Source organism: Glandiceps talaboti, chromosome 5 (genome assembly GCF_964340395.1).
Source record: "Glandiceps talaboti chromosome 5, keGlaTala1.1, whole genome shotgun sequence".
In the NCBI taxonomy this organism is placed as follows: domain Eukaryota; kingdom Metazoa; phylum Hemichordata; class Enteropneusta; family Spengelidae; genus Glandiceps; species Glandiceps talaboti.
The window spans coordinates 21,856,706-21,873,777 of record NC_135553.1 but is presented as its reverse complement, the minus strand read 5'-3'; the positions used below and the strand labels follow the sequence as shown (position 1 = coordinate 21,873,777).

General features: G+C 36.1%; 1 protein-coding gene across 1 annotated transcript in view; it reads left to right on the top strand.

The window, feature by feature from the left end:
* LOC144435989 (regulatory-associated protein of mTOR-like) overlaps nucleotides 1-17,072 on the top strand; it is a 46,308-nt gene that overhangs the window by 25,416 nt on the left and 3,820 nt on the right. Inside the window, exons 19-31 of the mRNA XM_078124645.1 lie at nucleotides 6,918-7,195; nucleotides 7,561-7,661; nucleotides 8,750-8,930; nucleotides 10,126-10,227; nucleotides 11,319-11,427; nucleotides 12,004-12,118; nucleotides 12,835-12,959; nucleotides 13,256-13,363; nucleotides 14,050-14,156; nucleotides 15,068-15,198; nucleotides 15,935-16,021; nucleotides 16,594-16,710; nucleotides 16,848-16,977. Coding sequence (XP_077980771.1) covers nucleotides 6,918-7,195; nucleotides 7,561-7,661; nucleotides 8,750-8,930; nucleotides 10,126-10,227; nucleotides 11,319-11,427; nucleotides 12,004-12,118; nucleotides 12,835-12,959; nucleotides 13,256-13,363; nucleotides 14,050-14,156; nucleotides 15,068-15,198; nucleotides 15,935-16,021; nucleotides 16,594-16,710; nucleotides 16,848-16,977 — 1,691 coding nt within the window. The remainder of the gene's footprint in view (nucleotides 1-6,917; nucleotides 7,196-7,560; nucleotides 7,662-8,749; nucleotides 8,931-10,125; nucleotides 10,228-11,318; nucleotides 11,428-12,003; nucleotides 12,119-12,834; nucleotides 12,960-13,255; nucleotides 13,364-14,049; nucleotides 14,157-15,067; nucleotides 15,199-15,934; nucleotides 16,022-16,593; nucleotides 16,711-16,847; nucleotides 16,978-17,072) is intronic.

The following is a 17,072-nucleotide window of genomic DNA, read 5'->3' as shown; positions in this document are numbered from 1 at the left end:
GGGTTTTTAGAACTATGTGTTATGACTTAATATGAGGGTTAGCTACAAGGGTTTTGGTATACATGTACATGTACCATGCCAAGTTGGTTGATAATGGGGATGAGTTAGTAAATTGTGGGCTAAAAGTTAGAACAGGTAACTTGGTTGGAAAATGTCACTTGGCATCTCTATACAATCCAAGTAGCCGGTCGTTGACTAAATTTTCTAGACCTCCCTCAACACCCCCCACCCCCTCCCCCACCCCACTAACAATGCATCTGTACCCCTAACCTACAATCCATATGTTCATTATTGTCTAGTAATTGTTGGTTCCTTCCATTGTAATAAACACAAGTGCAATCTACTAACTACTACTAATTTTTTACCCTGTTTCCTAGTTTTCAAGATAAGTATCATTACTTAAAAGGGGCACAGTCTGTAACTTTATCGTTCAGGATGGTTACTGTTGTTTCATATTTCAATGTCCTTATATAATTCCAACAGCTAAAATATTTTGAACTGTGTCTAGCAATTTGGCCAGAATTCAAATACAGTTGAAAGTAACTTTATGGCATCATTATTGTAGCACCAACAATTTTGAAAAATGCTATATTTTTGGTCAGCAAGACTCTTCCAATCACACTGTATCGATGCCAAGTTTTAGTGTGTATTTCTACTGTGTGCACTCATTTAAAGGGGTGCAAAGACAAAGATGAGTTTGTCCTTAACTGCTTTCGTTGGTGTCCAGTAAGGGACAGTCGCACAGTGTCACACAGGCTCAATAAGCGAACTCTGTGCCTTTAGGGGGGAGGGGGTCTGGCGTCAGTGCGATTGCTGAATTTCATTTTCGCACTTCAAAATTTTCATTCCTTCAATAAAAACAGCTTTTGTCTTTACTATTGAGGTGTTGATATAAGTTGATAAAAATTTACTTCTCATGTGAGATATGGTGCTGGGGTTCGGGTAGTATTTTAATGCATTTATAATCATGTTTGTACATTACATCGATTGTAGTGGTCTGACCGCTATAGTTTTTATCATATATAAATGTTTGACGTCACACTTATTTAAGTTTGTTTAGGGGGAGGGGAGGACATTTGACCTAAATGAATGATGTTCGTTTGTTGCACTTGTGCGACATTGTGCAATCGTCCCTAAGTCATGTTAAGTCACTTTCAGTGTACATCATGTGACTTTTCTAAACATAAGAGAAATACAATCATTCATTGACAAATTAGCCAAGAACCAACCTATGCACTGGAGTAAGGAATTCTGGGATTGGTGCTCAATTACTCATGCTGAGCATTACTGTCTATATTGTTCTACCTTAGAGGTTGATTGGTAGAAACAATAGATTATGCAGAAACAATAGACAGATTAGTTAGAAACAATAGACAGATTAGGCAGAAACAATAGACATATTAGGCAGAAACAATAGACAGATTAGGTAGAAACAATAGACAGATTAGGTAGAAACAATAGATTAGGCAGAAACAATAGACAGACTGATGGATAGACACTGGTGAAATCAGCATAATGAACTGGGCACCAATCCCAGAATTCCTTACCCCAGTGCATGTGTTGACCGTTACAGACTGTGCTACTTACAACTACTTATTGTTCTGTTATTTTTGTAATGGTCTCTATCTTTCTCATTGTTTTGGTCATATATTGACTGATATGACTTGTGACTAACAATCTAACACATTTGTTCACAGTTCATGTGTTTATTTTAAATCATGTTGTTCTTTGAACAAAAAACACACTTTGTGGTTTGTTAGAATGATGTATATGTGTGATCCTTTAAAGACTGGAAACGCGTGAGGTCTGCATTTATATGAACAGTTTCCTAAACATCATTACAACCCTAAATATCTGACCTCAGCATATCTTTCATTTTGCTTGACTATTCATTACAATTATTACGGTACATTTCAAAGTGTGTACACAAGTACACAGATTTATGGTTTACATCAGAATGGTTCCACAGTTCTTATGTCTTGCCAGTAATGTTCGAATATATAATCTGTTTCCTTTCCCACACAAAGATTTGTTTCATCATTTCTGACTATAGTTTGTAAGGAATATGCAATCGCTCAAGAAACTTTTAGATGTGAAATACAGACAGGGTTGATGATAAATCACCTCCAGTGACATTGATATTATTAAAAGTTTCGTATCAGTTATTAATGCAATTGTAGTAAATTGTGTCTGAAGTGCAGGAAATGCTGGTGACAGTTTTGCTTTTCATTAGAAAACAAAGTATTCAGAATGTGCATGTGTTTCAAAGGAATATGACAATTGCATGCCTGGTCATTTCTGATATAGGATCTATTCTACTAGTTCTAGTAATATGTAGTTTTGACATTCCATTAACACTACATCTAGTACATTTTGACGTGAGTGTAATTAGTATTTCTTTATATTTAAGTACATTAAATGATGCTGGTTCATTATCAATGGGGAATAGTCATTGGCCCTTGGATTGTGCACTATATATTAATGATTACAGGAGAGATTTGGGCTGCTACATGTAGTGTATAATCCGAGGCCTGTCAACATCTATGTAAATGTGAGAACAGGAGAGAATTAGACATCTAGTGCATAATCCAAGACCAGTCAGTATCTATGTATTAATGTGAGAAAAGGAGAGAATTAGACATCTAGTGTACAATCTAAGGCCAAATAGTATCTATGTAAATGAAAGAACATGAGAGAATTGGGGATCTAGTGCACAATCCAAGGCCAAACAGTATCTATGTAAGGGTGAGGAGAGAATTAGACATCTAGTGCACAATCCAAGATGAGTTTGAGAACCAGGAGAGAATTATACATCTAGTGTACAATCTAAGGCCAAACTATCCACATGTATGTAAGTGTGAGACCGGGAGAGAATTAGACATCTAGTGTATAATCTAAGGCCAAACAGTATCTATGCAAGTGTGAGATCGGGAGAGAATTAGACATCTAGTACAATACATGTACATAATCTTAAAGGACAAACAGTATCTATGTAAATGTGAGAACAAGGGAGAATTAGACATCTAGTGCACAATCCAAGGCCAAACAGTATTCATTTATTATAAGAACATTGATGACTATTGGTGTCATGCAGATTTTTATAATACATTCATTATATGAATGGAGAATATTTCATTGATCTCGGATCATGCATGATTATCTTTCCTATCCATCACATTTCATTGTCAGATGCCTCTGTACCAGGATATATATAGTGCACAGTCATAGGCCAATCAGTATTTATTTATTATGAATAATTATATGGATGAGTGTTATTATGTATTTAAACTTGATGAGAATGATTCATTATTATTGGACTTGGATCGTGCATTATACACAAGGAGCTTCTGAGAATGGATTTTGATAGTTTGCCATCTAGGACATAATACATGTAAATTTTTTCTATCTATTTTCTGTTCCATGTGTAGATTTCAAAATACCATTCCTAGGTAGGTTATTATACAGATGTATGTATGTCAGGTATAGTGATAGTGGCATTAATTAACAAACACTTTTAATGCAGCTCATTACAGACCTGCCTACCTTGCGTCAACTGTTGTGGGATTCCCATAGTCTAGAACTACATTATAGAACTTAGAAGCCAGTGGTGGTGTGTCAACACCATATTTGTTTTCAAGATGCGTTGCGTTGCAGACATTTACTTATTTCTGCAAGGGATATCTTGAATTTGGAATACTGTTTTTATAATATTTTAGTCATGCATAAAAGGATTTGAACCTAAACAAAAATTAATTGATGAAATGTATCTTATTGATAAATTGGAGAATCAATTTTATGAAATACAATCTGCAATCGCCTTGACGCGTACACTTGACATCATTTTTTTAGAAAAAAGAAAGAACCAGATTGCATCTTGAAAGCAGTAAAGGATTGTGTTGTCACATTGCACTGTTTCCCAATTCAACATATCTGATAAATTGACTGGAATTTACATTTTCATAGTGTGTATGATAGAGTCAGTACAGTGTGCTTCCCTAAATCAATTTGATGTGAAGTCTTAAAACTGGGTTGTAAGTTACACAATAATCTCTTGCTGAAGAACCTCGGTCTGATATGCGCATTCACGATGGCGGCTGTGCCAACATCATGGGACAACTATATGGAAGTTTCTGTGGCGTACAACCCCGCAAATATGCCAGCAATATATGTATGCCAGCAATGCATAGCAGTTCTTTTGGTTCATCACAGTTTAGTGCTCTCCTTTCCATCATTAGAAAATCAAGTTGTTAGAGAGCACACTGTATTCTATCAAACACAACCTGTACTATTATTGTAACAAGTCATTCCTATAGGAATGGGACTGTTGGTAATTTTTTACCTTAGGCTTTTTGTACAGCATGGTTAAGTAGAATTTCTGTTGTAGTGATGTTACAATAGTTACAGCCCATTTCATGTTAGTATTCACTGGTTTTGTTTGATATAATCATGCAGAAATCAGGAAGAAGATGGCATGTTAAGATAGCACGATTGCATGAATACAGTTTCTCTAGACACATTTTGTCTATTAAAATGAAATGAGCTAAGAAAGTGGCACCATCCATACATCAAATGCAGACATCAAAATGCAGAGATCAAAGCATTGGCACCCGTTTGTCTGCATGGTTTATTTCATTTAGACAAAATGTAACAAGAAATGGTGATCTTGCTCTTTTAAGTGTAGTATTTGCAGTTTCTTATTCTTATTAACAAAGCCAGCGACCAGTAGCGTGAAACAAAGTATAGAAATGCGTTGTGAAAATAGTTACCTTCTACTTGTAATTACTACTAATAATTTGAAACCTTTAATGTTTCAAATCTACTGATTTTGTAGATGACAAAATATAGAAGATCATTAGTTTAATAGAATTTCTTTTTGGTACTTTTATTTGCAGCTTGATTTATAGACATCTAACCCAGTGTGTCCGTTGTATGTGTGTAGTAGTGTGCTATGTTAGAGAATCGCTGGTGCAAGTAACATACACTTTGGTTGATTTTTTACTTCCGTCTAACTTGAGTTTCTGTAATGAAATATATAGCTAGTTGTTACACATATGGATTGTAGAGATTTTGTGACATGCCATTGATTGCATGATGTGGTGGTAATGATCAGTAGTAGTTGTTACACAAACAAGGATTCTATAAATTACTTACAAAGATATATAAGTTACCCGTTCAGGTTGACAGGCTTTGTCAAATTCTGTTTGCTGGCTTTACCATTGGACATCTAAGTGGCGATTACAGCGGCATAGAGATGTCATCATTGGTATGCCCCCTTGTCCTCGCTCCAAGGTGTTACCCTGCTGAGTGTTAACATCATGCAAATGGACAGTTTGACAAAACCTGCCAACCTAAAGTTGTGAAATGTTACTTGTAAGTAATTAGAACGTTGGTTGTGTAAACAAGAATTTATTACTAGGTTTACTGACCTGATGATTGCATTTAAGGAGGATGATGTTGTTGTGTTGTTGTTGTTGTTGTTGTTGTTGTTGTTGTTGTTGTTTTTAACTTGATAAATAATCTTGTTGATTACCAACAATCTGAATGAGAACCAGAATCAGAATCAGAATCAGATCCAGAATCAGAATCAGATTCAGAATCAGAATCAGAATCAGAATCAGATTCAGAACCAGAATCAGAATCAGAATCAGAACCAGAATCAGAATCAGAACCAGAATCAGAATCAGAACCAGAATCAGAATCTGAATCAGATTCAGATTCAGAATCAGAATCGGAATCAGAATCAGAATCAGAATCAGAATCAGATTCAGAATCAGAATCAGAATCAGAATCAGATTCAGAATCAGAACCAGAATTACTTTCATCTGTTGTAATCAGTGGACTTTAAGATGAATTTTGCGTACTAGGTTAATCAATCACAGTATGAGGCATTACTACAATTATCAAAGAAAGCAATATGTGATTTGAACTTGATAATAGTAAATGTACAACATGTACTCATCAAGTCTGCAAGTATAGATGTTACTAGCACGCTTGTGGTTACTACAGTTTAGTCTCGTCATGATTTTGTTTTTCATGAAATAGAAAAACTGAAAATTTGCTAATTGATAGTATATATAGTTATACCATTATCTTTTATTGTGTTTAGAAATCCTGATTATTGGGTGAAATCCATAGGTTAAAACCAGCTACTCAATATTGACTATGGAGAACCCAGATTATTAGGTGAAATCATAGGGTGGAACCACTACTCTGTAAAGGCCTGGAGAGTACCCTGATTACTAGGTGAAATCATAGGGTGGAACCACTACTCTGCAAAGGCCTGGAGAGTACCCTGATTACTAGTTGCAATCAAGGGTGGAACCACTACTCTATAAAGGCCTGGAGAGTACCCTGATTACTAGGTGCAATCAAGGGTGGAACCACTACTCTATAAAGGCCTGGAGAGTACTCTGATTACTAGGTGCAATCAAGGGTGGAACCACTACTCTATAAAAGCCTGAAGAATATCCCAATTACTTGATGTAATCATAGGGTGGAACCACTACTCTATAAAGACCTGGGGAGTACCCTGGTTACTAGGTGCTCGCAATGATAGGGTGGAACCACTATTCTATAAAGACCTGGGGGGGGGGGGAACTCTGATAACCAGGTACACAAGGTGGAACCCTCTATGTAGGCTTTGGGAGAATTCTAATGCCAATTAACTGTTCCCTTGAATTGTACAAACTATGATTTATAGGGCAGAATATTCATACCAGGCAACTATAAAAACCCTCCTGTTGTTTGTAAATGAACCCATTGTTTCCAAGCAAGTTTTAGAAGATCTAGTCAAAACTGTATTTTTCCTTTTGTATAGTGATGAACAGCAGTCTCAAACTATACTGCAGTTTTTGTACATTTTTGTACCAAATTGTGAAATGACTGTCACTAAATCTGCATGATGTATGTGATTACAGGTCCGTTATCACCACTAGGCAGTGGAAGTTCTGCTGGTAGTCATAGCAGTGGCAGTCTCGGAAGTGGTAGTGGTGATCTACTAGTACCACCAGCTACTCTATTCTCACCTGACAAAATAAGACGTATCCCGTCTGGGAATTCACTCTCATCGCTGTGGGCGCCAGCCTATGGAAATGTCTATGCACAAGTCTGGAAAGTGATCTTACAACTGTCCAATGACCCCCACCCTGATGTCAGAGACTTGAATGCTAAAATTATTGGTGCAATAAATCTCAAGGTTTGTACTTACACAAGGCAGAGTTATCATGCAGGTACAAGGTTGTTACATCTATATAGCAAGGCTGGGGACTAACACAAGCTTTGGACAGCCTAGAGTCTGTCAGGATAACAATGGCTTATCAATGGAAGACATCTTGAAAACTTGATATTGATAAGAAATCCAAAACTCATCAGACTACTAAAAATTCATTTTGATGATAATGCCCATGTTTTCCATTTCATAAATCATTGCAAACAGAAATCACGTACACCTAAATACTTCCACCTTAACATTATTCCCGATATTCCTTCCTCTGTCATTGCTAATGTCACGATTTACATACATTGTCACGTGATACTCATCCTATGTCTGTCCCATTCCAGGCTTCAATTACCGCTAAGCCACAGAGAGTGAGAGAAAGCAGAAAGACGTACTCGGCTCCATCTAGTCCAACAAATCGACAACTAGGAAATACATATTTAGAGTAAGCATCTATATATAGGTCTTTGTGTTTTAGGCTATTGTTTCTCTGTGTGTGTAGTTATGTTGTGCTATGTTGCTATTGGTGTCTGGTCAGTTGTGTAGTGGTATGTTGGTATTGGTGTCTCTGGTAAGTTACGTAGTGGTATGTTGGTATTGGTGTCTCTAGTTTTGTAGTAGTATTGGTGTCTCTGGTAAGTTATGTTGTGGTACATTGGTATTGGTGTCTCTGGTAAGTTATGTTGTGGTATGTTGGTATTGTTGTCTCTGGTAAGTTATGTTGTGGTATGTTGATATTGGTGTCTCTGGTAAGTTATGTTGTGGTATGTTGATATTGGTGTCTCTGGTAAGTTATGTAGTGCTATGTTGGTATTGGTGTCTCTGGTCAGTTATGTTGTGGTATGTTGGTATTTGTATTGCTGGTAAGTTATGTAGTGCTATGTTGGTATTGGTGTCTGGTCAGTTATGTAGTGGTATGTTGGTATTTGTATCGCTGGTCAGTTATGTATTGGTATGTTGGTATTTGCATTGCTGGTCAGTTATGTATTGGTATGTTGGTATTTGCATTGCTGGTCAGTTATGTAGTGGCATGTTGGTATTGGTGTCTCTGTAGTCAGTTATGTACATGTAGTTGTGTGTTGATGATAGCATAAATTCTGTCAAATTTTGTCTATTGTATTGTATTGTATTGTATTGTACCAATTCTATTTTCTGTAGTATTATTTGTTTTGTAGGTATCTTACCCTCTTTCTTAGTTGTTGTTGTCTCTTTGTGTTAGTATTTTGGAAGATTATACAAGTCTGATTTGGTACTTGGTGGTTGTTTTGTGTGATAAAAGTATTTCATGGATATCTCATATTTTGGAACTAAGGCCTTTGTCCCCTCAGAAAAATATATAAAAAGAAATTTTAACTCATGCATTTCTTAGTTACATTTTTCAATCCCTTTCATTTTAAACAGACCCCCCCCCCCAAAAAAAAAAAAAAAAAAAGTCAGTCAGTGTATTTAATATTTGTGTGTGAGCATGGCATTTCTTCTCTCTCAGTGGATGTTACACTGAAATGATTGCACTACTTATCACATCTTTTTCAGTGATTCACCTCCCAATGATAAATTATCAATTCCACATGAGATAGCGAGACCAGTAGCCCTTAAACCTGGTGAGCAACCCCCACCAGCAAGACCCCAGAATCCAGCACCCATTGGTGCCCAATTTGCTCATAGTCACCAGTTTCCAAGGTCAAGGAAGCTCTTTGATAAAGGGCCAAGTGTGGTGAGTGTCAAACTTCAAAGTCAAATACTTAATGTTTAAATTTTTTTTGGAAGTGTTTGGTAGTCACAATGACGTATATAAAAAAGTGCAGAAATTTGAGAAAACAAAACAAAACAGAAAGCCAACTTTAATAGCCAGTCATGCAAGTTGGAAATGAAAGCCATTTTTGTACTCGGAGCAATACTTGACGTGTATACATAGTTCATAATCCATTTCATGTCATTTGTGTTACCACTGACATCACTAATAATATGAATTAACCTATGTCTACAAACACCTACAGGAGGAACATGGAATGATCGCTGAAAGACTGTTCCTATTATCATACACATTTTATGTTCCCCAAGAACAATTTAGATAGATAAGAAATACACTTCAACAGACCACTCATTAACAATTACCACCTGACTCCAACTGATACACAGGCACACACACACACACACACACACACACACACACACACACACACCCACACACACATACACACACATAACATCAAAGAAGCTATCGAATGTCATCACAGTGCAGGCTCAGATTTTCACACTTGTATGTGCATACTTCAATTTAATTGAAACTAGAAAGAATTTGAGTCTGTTTGCATGGTTCCCCGTGGAGACGTGTGTGCACATACAGTGTCTGCTTGTCAGAAGGAGTGTGGTAATTGTTTGTATTTGTAACGAGTGATCTGTGGGAAGCCTGTTTCTTATCTATCCAAATCGTTCTGGGCAAACACAAAATATGTGTGATACACAGTCTTTTGGCGACCATTCCATGTTCCTGCTGTACATAAATGTACATACACATAATAAATCATAAATAACTTGCTATGTTTGTCTCATTCTCACTTCTATCCATAATATAAAATTAATGTAATAATAGTGCCTTTATATGGGCACTGAATATCGAACAGAGAGATAATCAGTGACAGTTTGGGTCAATTTTTAATGTATTATTTTAACAACATTTCAACTTTTAGCTTCTTGTCTTTGTCAACCCAATTGTTCATAATAATTCTTCTTGACAAGCCTACATATGTAGTCATACAAAGTACCAGAAATATATACTTTGTTTGCATGTTATGTTTCGTAGTTAAACAGTTGTACAAAGTACATTATACACCTTAAATAAAAACAACCTGTTGATTACTGAAATCATTGACATGTGTCATCTCATATTCGTTCGTTTTCTTGGACAGACTTATGAAGAAGCTGAGGAAGCAATGTCCAATAGGAGAATAGACATACATACAGAGTTTCCGTCATGGAGTTGTAAATATTTTGCTCAATCTGTTATGAAGGTGAGTGAGTGAGTGAGTGAATGGATGTCTTGACGGTCCCTTTGTTGCACACAGTGTCACTATTTTGTTGAGTCTTACCAGGGTAATGGTCCCGTTGTCATTAGTCTAGTTCCTATACAATATGAGTTACAAGTACTATGATCATCACCACTCACCACGTCCAGTCAAAGTCGTTATTCTAGCACAGAAATCTGTGCTACCCCTGACAGCATTCATATAAACGTGATGATGTCCCCACATAATTTTAGTCAAAACAGCTGTACCGTACTAATTGAATATTAATGAGCAATTGTCTGAAGGAAGTAGACCAGTTAAAACTGGCTGTTCAATTTGTGATGGATTACTACTAGCATGAGGTTTAGATTAACAGTAAAATGTTCGATTTTGACTAGATATAGTAAGTGGAGATGATCATAGTAATCGTAACTCGTATCGTATAAGAACTAGACTACATTGTCGTGCACTGTTATGTTTTATTGTATCCTTAAATCTCCTCTCTATGGGGGGGGGGGATATTTATATCTGTACACAAATGCCTACAAGTTAAGGAAAACATGATAAAAGGGAGTAATACTAAACTACAGATGTTTCATGATGCATCATACAGTCATGTACATATAATATAATGCACAGAGCGCTGTCTGATCAGATAGTATTTTATAAGGTCATCTTTATGCAACCAATTCAGCTTGATTGCTTCAGTACTTGTATCAGGAAACGATATGGGTATAAAGCCTGGATATTCCGCCAAGAGAAGTGTGTCCTGATTGGTTGATCAGCTAATTTTGTATTACATTTATTTTATGCAGCTAATCAGAATGCTTTTGACATCCTGTTAAATAATAGCACTCCATGGATTTTGTTGAGAGAACAGGCTTTCTGATTGGTTGATCAGTTAGTTTTGTAGTATGGCACATCTATTTTATGTAGCCAATGAGAATTCTTTGATAAATCTAGGTAAATAAAAGAATATTAGAGGTCCATGTATTCAGGAAAGAGAATTGTTTTCTGGTTGGTTGATTCATGGATATTTAAATACTATACTTACTATTATGTCGCCAATGATACAAGATTTCAACAACTTTTCACAGATGCCTGAAGAGGTTGATCCAGAGAGCACATTACACCATGAGAGGGAATGGAGGTTTGTCAGAGACACAAAAGTCAGGAGAGAAGCAAGGGAACAACAGAAAAGAGCCCGTAAATATGGTTATTTTTTTAATCCAAAAGATCAAATTTATGGCTGTTGAAACCAAGTAGCCAGACTAGAACTTGAACTACTTTTTGGTCATTTTTTTCAATATACTTATATGCTGAATCATGTGATTGCCTTGTGATCAAACCCCATCAACATTCTACAAATTGACAGTTTCAAAATAAGACAGAGTGGCAGTCAGTCTCAAGTCAGACAGCGTAGTCCTGTTTCAGGTTAACTTGTCTTTAATGTAAATTTCATCATGGTGTCTCTAATTTCATTGACTCCCCTCAGTTAGTATAAAGACACTTCAATCAAATGCTATGTTATTCATTTTCAGCCATTCTGCTTTTTGATCATGAGGCAAAAAACCATAAATTCAATGGAAGATTCAACAGAAAACACAATATTATACTTTCTAACCTTATTTTTATCTTAAACTAGAGCATAAGATTTGTGTACTACCAAACACCTATCTTTTCCACCAAACACTTGACTGTACATATAGACTACATTTGGGATAATATAATATATATAATTAATATAACTAAATTATTCATTGTCTTGTCTTGTGTTTACAGCATTCAGTAGGTTGGATGACCAGATATTTATCAACAAGAATCAAAATGTGCCCTTAGGGATTTGCTTCCATCCGTATGAACCCTATGTAGTGGTTGCAGACAGGGATGGAATAAGGTGAGTAGTTCTACACAATGTGATTCTGAACCTAGTTTGAATTGGCACAAGCTAAGTTTATGAGGATTTTTATGGGGGGGGGGGGGGGTGCTTAGCTTATACCTGAAACCTCAATAATGGATGTGGTAGTATTTGGGATGTGATATATCAGAATTGTATAACCTAGCAATTGTAGCCTATAAGAATGGTGGCATCAAGTGTCTTGAAGTAAAAACACTACTTGTGTCAATACGAGATGATATGTTTATATGTGTGTGTTATGCATTCAATTTGTTTCTCTTAATAAGATGGAATGTATACAGGGTAGCCTGATATTGATGTGAGCTTATCTGTGTAGGTTAAAACTTGAATTAAAATGAGACAGCCTCGGGGATATTTTCAACTTTCACACATGTCTTATGATTTCAGTCGTGAGTCATATGACAAGCCCAGAACATCAGACTGGTGAACAAGTCGAAGTCCACAGAGTTTGGATGAAAGCTTCAGTTTTGCTCTTGCAAAATGGATGTGTGGTGATCCACCTGTTAAAATTCCAATGCTGAGTATATAGGCTGATGTTTCTGATACCTAAATAACAGGACTAGACTGTTCACTGGACTGTTGATATTGTTACCTGGTCATACCTCCTATATAGCCCTTGTATCAACATAACAGTAACTGGCAAAATGTTGTATGTCATTGATTCATGCTTGTTTGTATCGTTAAATTGATTACAGTACATGGAACTGGGAGCAGGGTGCCAAACTGAATTATTTCTACAATGGAAATATCAAACCAACAAGAATTACTTCCATAGATTTACTCAATGCCCACGATATATCATTACTCCTGACTGGCTCAGGTAAGGTTAAAAGTTGCACTTCCTTCTTGGTCTTGATACATGTTCTGTGCCTTTAATATATGATGTACTACATGTAGTATACGATGTACTAGTACAGAAAATCAATTCGTAGAGAATCACAGAATGGTTATGGTATACAAATGTATGTATGATTCCTAACATTGATATATTAAGTACTGCACCTAGGGAACCGTTGAGAAAAGTAATGGCTACTGTACATAAGGACAGTTCAAAAGAAGCCATTTACATTACAAACTAATGTATGTATGTTGGGCACTTTAATACTGATTTTTCAGATGATGGTGCAGTGAGAGTGTGGAGGAATTACTCAGGAGAGAATGGCAAACCAATTGAGCTTGTTACAGCATGGCAGGCATTAACAGACATGTTACCATCAACCAGAGGTAAGTACATTATATGAGGGTGTATTTGAATTGATTGTGTATACTTTGTATATGTATTACTATTATATAGTACAGCGGCATTATTTCTGCTTTAAAAAAGAAGCAAAAAAATATATAGTACAACTCGAGGCCTTTTCCAATTTGCTAGCCTGGTATCAGCCTCATAGTCGTCTTACGGCATGCGAGTTGATAGTGCCAGCATGGTGTTAGCACTGATGAATTAATCTGCTGGTAATATCAGACTGGTGCTACCATTAAACCTACCAGTTGCAAACTCATGTTGGGTAGGTGTCAAAGGCCCGATGCTATCTCAATTGGATAAGGATTCCTGAGATGTACTGTAAACTTGTGATTTCCACACATTCCTAACTGATATGGTAACCAATGGACCGGATTGGTCTTTATAGTCAAACAATATAACAGTATAGTACTCATTTAGTTCTCATTTTGTTGTCTTCGATTTTGATGAAAACATGTTCAATCTTGATTGCGTAGATTTATACATTGAAAAAATGAATACCAAGCTGGAAATGTTTGTAAAATTATTACTACAGACTGTTTTAAATCAGTACCACATCTATAGATTTGGTAGATTTTAACTGATTTGGTGTGATTTGATGATCTGTAGAGATATGTCATTCTGTCCTTTGATTTGATTTAATTTAATTTGATTTGATATTTGACAGGGTCAGGTATGGTTGTGGATTGGGAGCAAGAGTCTGGTATGTTATTGGCGTCTGGTGATGTCAGGATTATCAGAGTCTGGGATACACAGAGAGAAGTCCGACTACAGGTAACAAAGCATTGTATTAGAGAGGTTTAGATATATGTTAGAATGTGTACATGTACATTATCGTGTAGGTGTACAAATAATGACACATACAAAGTTGTGTTTAGTTACGCATTCAGAACCCAAACCTGAAAAAACATTGGAATGTGCACACACTCGTTAGCATCTTCTGTCCAGAAGGCCAAACACATGACTTTGCTTTCTAAACATGTCGGGATTTGTTGGTATTTTTGTTTTTCCTGCAACTACTCAAACAAAAATAACTGATCAATTAGTTTACAATTATGCTTCCAAACTTTGATTTCAAAAAAAAATACAACATTTAATAGAAGAAAAATGCCAAAAACTTAACACATATTTACAATTACGTGTAGACCGCCATTTTGACAAAGCATCATCTGACACAGAATACCTGGGTTGGTTCGAATCACATGACTGTGACGCTACTCGTATAGAACACACATAAATATGCACATCTATACCTCTCTGTTATATTTATTAATGATATTACTGCTAATCGGTTTAGTTTTTTCTTCAAATAATGCACAGTACAGCTTAAGAATCACTTACCTACTGGGCTAGATTTGGACTAGCTTTCTGCTAACACTTGGCTGGCACTAACAACTTACCAGTATGTGTTAGCAAGCACCAGCCCTTTATTAACAGTGGGTTAGCTCAGTGGTAACACAGAAATGGTACGAGCATCTCAACACTGTAATAGCAACTGATACAGTTAATGCCTGCATACAACAGCCTTATGTTAATACCTACATGTAGGCTGGTGTTGACATAAGGTTTACTCCAGACTAGTAAATTTGAAAGGGATTCATAAGCTGCACTGTAATGTAGTGTCAAGTTTCAGCAATTTTGGTAACACGTCATTAATTATTATGTACTTGTATTTGGATGGCCAGGACATTCCTACTGGTGCTGATAGCTGTGTTACCAGTCTAGCCTGTGACTCTGTGGGTAGATCATTGCTGATAGCGGGTTGTGGAGATGGCTCTGTTAGGCTGTATGATAGAAGACTTGCACCACAGGAATGGTAAGTATGTCGTACTTGTTAACCAAATCTTTATGATCATAGACACATGTCACATGAAACTGATCTTGGCTAAGTATCACAATTTTTAAGGTAAAATACACCCTCAGTCCCTCATGCGATAGTAATTATCAGAGATCAACATTTTTTCATCAGATTTAAATATTATGTGTCTTCAACGCAAATGGACCTTTTTTATGACTATGCAACATGCAAGCCAAGATGTAATCATTCAAACAGAAAATACAAAAAATAGGATTATTTTCTCATGTTAGAATCCAATATGGCCACTGAATACTTGTTTTCTATGGAATATAAAAGATTGATGATTTTCTTGAAAATAAGACAGTGAACCCCAAATTTCCTTTATTATTTCAAAAGAACCAGCAAGAAGCTTTCAAATGGCAAAGTGTGGAGATAACTGAAGAACTTCGGTTTTCAGGGGACTTTGTCCCCAAGGCACATTCGGCTTAAAACAATTTGGTATACCATGTGCTTGTTGTGATCCATACATCACTATGTGATTGAAACATAGATGAAATCAAAAGTTGAATCTAGCCATACAGATTAAGTCATTACTGAATAAGATTTGCGAAAAACTATCTGATAGCTTTGAAAATGTCACTTCCCTGTTCGTATGTATAACTTTATAACAGCTTTTGCTATAATATATACTGTTGAGTAAATGCCATTGAGTATAGGTGTAATTTTGTTTTTCTGTTTTTTTCACTACCAACAGTCGAGTGATGACTTTAAGGGAGCACAATAGTTGGGTAGTTAAAGTACATTTACAGAAAGGAGGTGATGGTAACATTATCAGTGGAAGGTGAGTGTTATACCAAGATGATAAGCTTGTATAGTGATTTGATATATTGCATGAGTGAGGGCGCTAACACAGCTCAGTACGGTACTGCCACAATACAGATATTTGCACATGACAGTCGGATGGTAATATGTCCGATGTGAGGAAGATGGATAAAATCTTCATTTGAAAGTACATGTACAAATACTCATATTTGGGGTTATTGCTAATTATATACCTTTTATTTTGTCAAGGAATAGATACCTGAACAGCTTTCCTGTACATTTTTTTGTGTTGTTGTCTTTTTTGCAGAGGTGATAATAATCTGAACAGGACAAAAGCTAGTTAGAGTGGTGATAGAAGCCTTGGATTTGGTGATATCACCCAGTTTTCCTTTGTTTCTTGCATCAAATTTATATATGACTTATAAATTAGTATTTTCTAAAGCCCTGTAGCTTTGATTGTAGTTTATTACATACATGTACCTCAGTGTAATACTGTAAATGTCATTTTGTATTTATATGTATTAAGTATTACATGTAGTAGAAGTGATTTTAGTAACAATAAAGTTTTTGTGTTTTATTTTTGTTTTCTAGCGTGGCTGGTGATGTTAGGTTTTGGGATCCTAGATTTACAGAATCTGTGAATACAATCAATACAGTGCAAAGTTTAACATCATTAGAAGTTCATGAACAAGCTGAAGTATTTGCATGGTGAGTCAATTCGGTGATAACACCACCTTCTGAATTGTTTGGTCAATGTTTATTCTGTACATGTACTCCTAGTTAAAGATACCGTACTAAAATTGAAATAGACTAAATCAATATTATTTTTTTTTTTGCCTTGACAGTGGTTCAGCTAATCAGCTCATTAGTGTATATAGTTTAGCAGGTGATAACTTAAGTACTATTAAATACCATGATGGATTCATGGGACAGCGTATTGGTCCACTCAGCTGTATGGCATTCCATCAACACAAGGTAGGTGATCATGGCCAGGGATTCAATCCCAGGTTCTCACATCAGTGTTATCTTGTCGGGAGAGCCATAAGGATTATTTTTCTGTTCTTGATCAA